Source organism: Octopus sinensis, linkage group LG24 (genome assembly GCF_006345805.1).
Source record: "Octopus sinensis linkage group LG24, ASM634580v1, whole genome shotgun sequence".
Lineage (NCBI taxonomy): Eukaryota > Metazoa > Mollusca > Cephalopoda > Octopoda > Octopodidae > Octopus > Octopus sinensis.
In genome coordinates, this window is record NC_043020.1 from 1,447,812 (window position 1) to 1,455,736 (window position 7,925).

A 7,925-nucleotide genomic window follows, 5' to 3' on the forward strand; every position below is an offset into this window, starting at 1 on the left:
GGGGCAAAAAAAGAGTGGTATGGAAGAAAAAAAAAGAGGATAAAGCTGCAGAAGATGGCGTGGGTGCGATGGACCACAGAACCGAAAACAAGTGGGATGCTCAGCTGCACCGTGCAGTAATGATCACAGTGGCACCGCCACAGAATGGCCGGTGACATTTGCTGTAGCAGCCATTCCACCCTGCAGGGCTCGTTTCTGACAGGCTGCCGTTGTCCCTATTTTGCAGAGGAAATTGGTAGTACAGGGTCCTAGAACACCTGATGTCTCAACAGCCGCGAGCTGGCAGAAACGTTAGCACGCCGGGCGAAATGCATAGCCATATTGCGTCTGTCTTCACGTTCTGAGTTCAAATTCCGCCGAGGTCGACTTTGCCTTTCATCCTTTCGGGGTCAATTAAATAAGTACCAGTTACGCACTGGGGTCGATATAATTGACTCAATCTGTTTGTCTGTCCTTTCTTGTCCCCTCTATGTGTGACCCCTTGTGGGCAATTAAGAAATAACAGCAACCAGCACACAAGGCTCTGTATTAACCTTTCTCTCTGTGTTTCGGGCAGTGACACCCAGATTTGCCATCATTGCTACAAGGTTGGAGCCCAGATAGAATATTCTAGTTGTACAGTGACGAAAGGGTTAATTGTATGTGACTTAGTCTTTCATACCTGGTAGTATTAATTTTATGAACCCTGATTTAAAGGTAGTGAATGTGTGTAGTTCTATCATTTCTGCAATCCTATTTGCTTCTTTCATGAATTACTGTTAATGTATTGACTTTGGTAAGGCAACAATCTAGGAGAATCATTAGCAGACCAGGAAAAGTGCTTAGTAGCATTTCAGTCGTCTTTACGTTCTGAGCAGAAACTCTGCCGAGGTTGGCTTTGCCTTTCATCCTTTCATGGGCGATAAAATAAGTACCAGTGGACTACTGGGGTCAATGTAATCAGCTATCTTCTTCCTCCAAAATTTGAAACCGAATGGAAACCTGGTAGAATCATTATCTCACCAGATAAAATGTTTATTAGCATTTCGTCTGTCTTTACATTCTGAGTTCAAATACTATCAAGGTTTATAAAATAAATACCAATTATGTAATCAACTTCCCCCTTCCCAAAATTGCAGGCCTTGCGCTGAAATTTGAAACCAAAATGTTGACTCCAGTAATAATTGAACTCGGAACATCAGGACTCTGAACTAAACACTGCCATGTATTTAGTGCAAAGGTTTAATGCTTCTCTCTACACGGCCCAAATAAAATTCAAAGATCTTCCAGTACATGGTCCTGTTTTTATTTTTCTATTTCCAGGGTAACCCAACAAGTACCAACCCTATTGCTAGCATTTTTGCTTGGACCCGTGGATTGGAGCACCGAGGCAAGTTAGATGATAATCAAGATCTGATCAGGTGAGTTTGTCTTTTATTATTATTAGTGGCACGTAAATAGCACCCACTACACTTACGGAGTGGTTGGCGTTAGGAAGGGCATCCAGCTGTTGAAACACTGCCATATCAAGATTGGAGCCTGATGCAGCCTTCTGGCTTCTCAGATCCCCGGTCGAACCGTCCAACCCATGCTAGCATGGAGAACGGACGTTAAACGGTGATGATGAGTGCCAGCAACAATTAAAAGTGGTTGCTATTAGTAAGGTCATCCAGCCATAGAAACCATGCCAAAACGAACAACTGGGGGAACTCTCTGACTGGCCAGCTCCTGTCAAAGCATCCAACCCGTGCCAGCATGGAAAGCAGCCATTTAAATGGTGATATTAAGGTGGCAAGCTGGCAGAATTGTTAGCAATTTGGGGGAAATGCTTAGTTGTATTTCACTCATCGCTACATTCTGAATTCAAATTCTACAGAGGTGGACTTTGCCTTTCATCCTTTCGGGGTTAATAAAATAAGTGCCTGTTGTTGTTGTTAAGCAACAAGACAGGTAAGGGTGATTAATTAGGTGATGGTCTAGGGCTTAAGGGGCAGGAGACCTCAGACCTTGGAGAAAGAAAAAAAAAAGAACTTTGGTTGTCTTGTTGTAGTCGAGGGCTCTTCGTTGACGCCCGGCACCACTGGGAGGTGGCCCTCGAAGTTGCTGGAAATGGCGATCTCCAGGTCCAAATTTTTGTACGGCATAAGTACCTGTTGAACACTGAGGTCAATGTAATCAACTCACCCCCCCCCCCCCCAACAAAATGGCTTGCCCTTGTGGCAAAATTTGAAACCATTATTTTGTTTACGGATGGTATATTCTAATCACATGACTGACCAGGCAATCAGATGTTGCACATTACTAGTCACAATGGCCTTTTGCATCATTTTAGCCTTCAGACGATGCCCCCCCCCCATATTCTGACACCAATTCTATTTAATGTTTTCCATTTTTAGGTTTGCTAATGTCTTAGAAGCTGCCTGTGTTGAGACTGTTGATGGCGGAAAAATGACCAAAGATTTGGCTGGCTGTATTCATGGCCTTAAGAAGTAAGTATTTTTTGTTTCCTCAACTACCCCCACCTGCCCCCTGTATAATAGTTAGCCATGTAGCCCCTCTATAGCCAGATACCCATGCTTGTCCCTCTTACTTCAGTTTCAATATCTGGCATAAAGCTACCCACCTCCACCCCTCAAATTCCTCCCATTTAATTAGAGCTTTTTTTCCTGTCGTTAGGCAATTTCACTAGTGCCAGTGACATCCAAAAATGCACCTGATGCACTCTGTGGGTTTTTTTGTTTGTTTGTTCCTTTTCGAGCCATGCCTGGCTCATAAGGGCCGGTTTCCTTGGCGTATAGGTTCCCCACCTGGACGGGACGCCGATACGTCGCAGGTGAGCTGCAAGATGCAGGAGGAAAGAGTGAGAGAAAGTTGTGGCGTAAGAGTCAGCAGAAGTTTCGCCATTACCTTCTGCCGGAGCCACGTGGAGTTTAGGTGTTTCACTCATAAACACACACATCGCCTGGTCTGAGATTCAAACCCACAACTCCTCGGCCGCGAGTCTGCTGCTCTAACCACTAGGCCATGTGCCTCCACACTCTGTGGTTAGATTTAGGAAGGGCACCCAGTATGTAAAAACTGACATTGAAGCCCAAGACCTTGGAGTTTGGCAGATCCAGTCAAACTGTCCAACCCTACCAACATAGAATATGTTTTCCTCTTTTGCTTTTAACAATCCAAATTCTTAGAGATAGTTGGCCATTATTTATGTATTTACTATTTTTTTTCACGATCACCCTCTTCCCCCACCTTACTGTCATATACTACATATTAAGGCAGTGTGTTGGTAGAATACTTAGAACGCCGTATTTCGTCTGCCATTACGTTCTGAGTTCAAATTCCGCTGAGGTCAACTTTGCCTTTCATCCTTTCAGGGTCGATTAAATAAGTACCAGTTACACACTGGAGTCGATGTAATCGACTTAATCTATTTGTCTGACCTTGTTTGTTCCCTCTGTGTTTAGCCCCTTGTGGGTAGTAAAGAAATAGGTATTTTGCCCATCACTACATTCTGAGTTCAAATTCTGCCAAGGTAGACTTTCTTTCATCCTTTCAGGATCAATAAATTAAGTACCAGTAAATCACTGGGGTCAATGTAATTGACTCCTCTCCCCCCCCCCAAAAAAAAATTTCAGGTCTTGTGCCTATCGTAAAAAGGAATATTGTTGTTATTAAGGTGGCAAACTGGCAGAATTGTTAGCATGCCAGGAGAAATGCAAGTATCAGTCAAGCACTGATGTAATCACCCAACATCCTCCTCCAAAACTTCAGGCATTGTGTCTATAGCAGACAGCATTACTATTATTATCTTTCTTTTGACTGCATTCTGGGCCAACCAAAGCATTGAGTGAATTTGGTAGACAGAAACTGAAAGCCTGTCATGTGTGTGTGACCTTTTTGACATTGTGTGATGGGCAATGATGAGAGCTTAACCCTTTCATTACTGTATTTATCTTGAGATGCTCTGTGTTTCTTTCAATTACTTTAAATATAACAAAGAATTTAGTAAAATAACTTAGTTATCATTCAGCTAGTGTTAGGAACATAAATTGTGACTAAGGTTTGGTGGAAGATTTTAATTCAAAACTTATGAAAACAAGACATTTGTACTCAGAGCCAGAGCTGGTTTCAGCCGGGTTGGTCAAGAAAGGGTTAACACAGCTCTTGGGTTTCATTTCTCATTTTGTCCCAGAATTTTGGATGCGAGGGCCATAGTATTTTTTCACTATATTTTAAGCGAGGCAAGGATCGCATAGTAATTTTTTTTTACCCATGTCCCACTGGTGAAGCATTTGGTACTTTGTTTTACTATTTTCAATTTTCCTCTTTTATTTTACATCATTACACAATGAAGCTCTGATCTATGAAAATCAAACAAAAAATATAAAAAATAGGAGAAATATGTTTTTCTGTACTCTAATGACCTACTTTAAGCAATTGTGATATGTGAGCGTCCAAAAGACTCATAGAAAAGAAATGACAACACACTAGAGGGGTGTGTGGGTCTTACAAAAACCTACCTCTATGACCCTCCAGTAAGGTTGTGTTAAACAACAGTTTTACGAACCCATATCCTTTCTCGGTCCTTCATTGTGTCTGTCAAAGAGACTGACAGCTTGTTATTTTGACCTAATTCTGTCTTGTTTGAGCTGACCTAGAAAATAAAAGTATCTCCCTGAAGGTGATGTCATCTGCTTCTCTGAGGCATTGTGTATTTAAAACTACATTACCCAGCTGTGTCCCAGACTTTCAAGGTGGTGCAAAAGGTTAGGCCTCACATAGAAGCTGCTGGTAGGGCTTCTGCATGGTCTCTCAGTTTGCAAGAAATAACTACCAAGTTCTGTATTATGTAGGTCTTTTATCTTTTACCTGCTTTGTTCATGCTGGAGCTCTGCTTTGAAGGATTTTAGTTGAGCAAATCAACCCCAATATTTTATTGATCATTTTTGCCAAACTGCTGAGTTACAGGGGCTGTAATAAAAACTTCGTGTTTGTCCCACCTTGCTGTTTGACAGCCAAACCACATGATGGGTTTCTGCACAGTTTCCATCCACCAAATTCATTCTCGTGGCATTGGTCTGCTTGGAGCTGTAGCAGGCACTTGTCCAAGGTGCTGGACAGTAGAATTGAACTTGAGACCACGTTGTTGCAAAATGAGCCTCTTAACCCTGTAACCATTTGGAATACTGTTGAACATTAGTTTGCTCCAGCAGGGCTGACCTGGGTCTAAACCACCACAGAAGTTTCTTCATTGGCGGCGAGCTGGCAGAATCGTTAGCACGCCAGGCGAAATGCATAGCAGCATTTCCTCTGTCTTTACGTTCTGAGTTCAAATTCCGCCAAGGTTGACTTTGCCTCTCATCCTTTCGGGGTCAATAAATTAAGTACCAGCTACGCACTGGGGGTCGATGTAATCGACTTAATCCCTTTGTCTGTCCTTGTTTGCCCCTTCTGTGTTTAGCTCCTTGTTGGCAATAAAGAAATAAGAAGCTTCTTCATTGGTTCTTTAAGGGGCTTTTGCTTGCAGCTTGTTGACTCTATAGTTTTCTAGTCAATAAATAGTTGTCTTGTATCTCTCACCCCACCTTTGTGTATGAGATCAGTTTCTTTGTAAATAGGTGTCACATACTTGTGTGAACTAATTGCTTTGTCTGTCATCCCCTCCTTCTCTCTCTCTCTCTCTCTCCTTCCTTATGTAGGAGCCTTTGTTGCTTGGCTGTTAATAAGTGATCATGTGACTCTTCACTGCAGAAAGATGAGGCAATATTATCAACGACTTAAATTCTATTATCTTGCTTTACTGACCTCAAAACTCTTCCACATGGTGACATTTACTTTACCTATTTCTTTACTACCCACAAGGGGCTAAACACAGAGGACAGACAAACGGATTAAGTTGATTACATCGACCCCAGTGCGTAACTGGTACTTATTTAATTGACCCCGAAAGGATGAAAGGCAAAGTCGACCTCGGCGGAATTTGAACTCAGAAAGTAGCAGCAGACGAAATACCGCTAAGCATTTCGCCCGGCATGCTAACGTTTCTGCCAGCGCATTTACTTTACCTTTTGTGGACATCATCATAATCCCGGTTTTAACGTCCGTTTCCTGCATTTGCTTGAGTCAGTTTTCCGTGGTGGCATGGATTGGATGGGCTGGCATAAAATTCAAATTGGTCACCCCTTTGCTTTCACCTTTTGCAAAATTCTTTATACTTATGTTGGTGTGTTAAACTTCTTCTACAATTAAAACCTAATCCTCGTTTCTTTCTCTTTCAGTGTCAAACCTGAACATTATCTAATCACAATGGACTTCCTGGAAGCCATCGCAGAGACAGTCGACAAGCATTTGTAATGGATGCCGATGTTTAGACATGTTCATCCGACCTGTTAGGCCAAACCCTTCCTTTTAGTACTACAAGGAGGATAAGTATTTAGCGGTTAAGGAGTCGGAGGGTAGATGGAAGCTAGTTGTGATCATACTTTCTCTTTCTTTATCCTTTCTTCACTTATTGTTATCAGCAGGGGTCAGGAATAGGGGTGAGCTGGCAGGATCAGAACATCTGATAAAATTCCTTGCAGTAATTGTTCTGGCTTGTTACTGTTTGTGAGTTGAAATACACCCACCTATGCCTTCAGTCTCACCTGGTTTGTTTGATAAAGTACCTGTCATGAACTGAGGTTGATGGAATTGACTATTTCTTTTCCCTCTTAACATATCAATCCTTGTGCCTGTGTAAGAAATTTATTAAGGGCATTGCCCTTCATCTCTCTCTCTCTTTCACCATTCCATTCTTGCTCCTCTTTCTATTTTCCTTTATCCATCTTTAAGGGTTTATGAAATGCTTTTGGATCTTACGGCAAACTTTCAGCAAGATGTTGAAATGTTGCTGTAGGAATTTTGAGATAGGGGTTAGTTTATTGTAATAAAAATGTAGAACAAAAAAAAAAAAACAAAGAATTTCCAAGCCATATATCGCTTATGTTTCCTCCTCACCTTTCTCATTTTCTCCCTCTTTCAATTTTCTTGTTAAAACATCAAAAATTTCCTTGTAAAAAAACTTGAAACTAAAATCCATTGTCAGTGAAACTATTTACTACTAAATGGATACTAAATTATTAAATTGTGAATGTAACCCTCTCAGACCTGGGCCCTTGTGGCTAACTTTGCCCTCCATCTGGGCTCCGGAGCAAAACGTCAAATAGTTACATGTAGACCTCAATTGCTGGCAAAATAATGGACTGAATCGGCTGCATGTGTTCATTATCATTCTGCCAGGAATCCAGCAGAGATTACATTCTTAGTATTTATCTCGGTTTATTGGTTTTATAACTCTTTGTTCGGAGTTCAATTCCTGTGGTGGTCATCTTGGCTTTTCCTATTCTCAGAGCCGATATGGAGTACCCATCAAATACTGGGGTTGATTGGTTGATTTCTTTGACTAACTTTCTCCCCAAAATTTCTGACCTTGTGCCTATGTTAGAAACCCTTTTGGTTTCTATAAAACAAGCACCAGTCAAAAATCCCAGAGGTTGATTTAATCAACTGTTTCCTCATCTCTCTCCCTCAATTTTATCTTTGTGCCTGTTAAAAATTATTGAATTCCTTAGGGCTCAGATATAGTCAAATTGTAGTGGGGACATACGTTGATTGGCTGTATATACCTAGTCAAAAGAAATACAATTTTTCTTCTAATACAATCACAAACCTCTGTATAATATTTAACTTGTTTTGATCATTTACTTGGACTTCCGTTAGTTTGTAATATCTCTCCCTCCCTGTCATCTTATCAATTATAGACCCCTCCTTGTATTACGAAAAGGGGGTTGTGTATACATATATATTTAAACAACGCAGAAAGAAACGACACACAACAAAATGGTTAATAAAATAATAAAATTTATCCTGAATATTGTTTGTCTTGAATCGCATGTATTTATGCATGA

The 7,925-nt window shown here is 41.1% G+C and overlaps 1 protein-coding gene across 1 annotated transcript in view; it reads left to right on the forward strand.

Annotated features, from left to right (window-relative positions):
* The window catches only part of LOC115223822 (isocitrate dehydrogenase [NADP], mitochondrial), a 32,849-nt gene extending 25,675 nt beyond the window's left edge, over nt 1-7,174 (forward strand). The window contains exons 9-11 of the mRNA XM_029794498.2: nt 1,303-1,400; nt 2,376-2,468; nt 6,258-7,174. Coding sequence (XP_029650358.1) covers nt 1,303-1,400; nt 2,376-2,468; nt 6,258-6,333 — 267 coding nt within the window. The 3' untranslated portion in view covers nt 6,334-7,174. The remainder of the gene's footprint in view (nt 1-1,302; nt 1,401-2,375; nt 2,469-6,257) is intronic.
* The last annotated feature ends 751 nt before the right edge of the window (nt 7,175-7,925 follow it).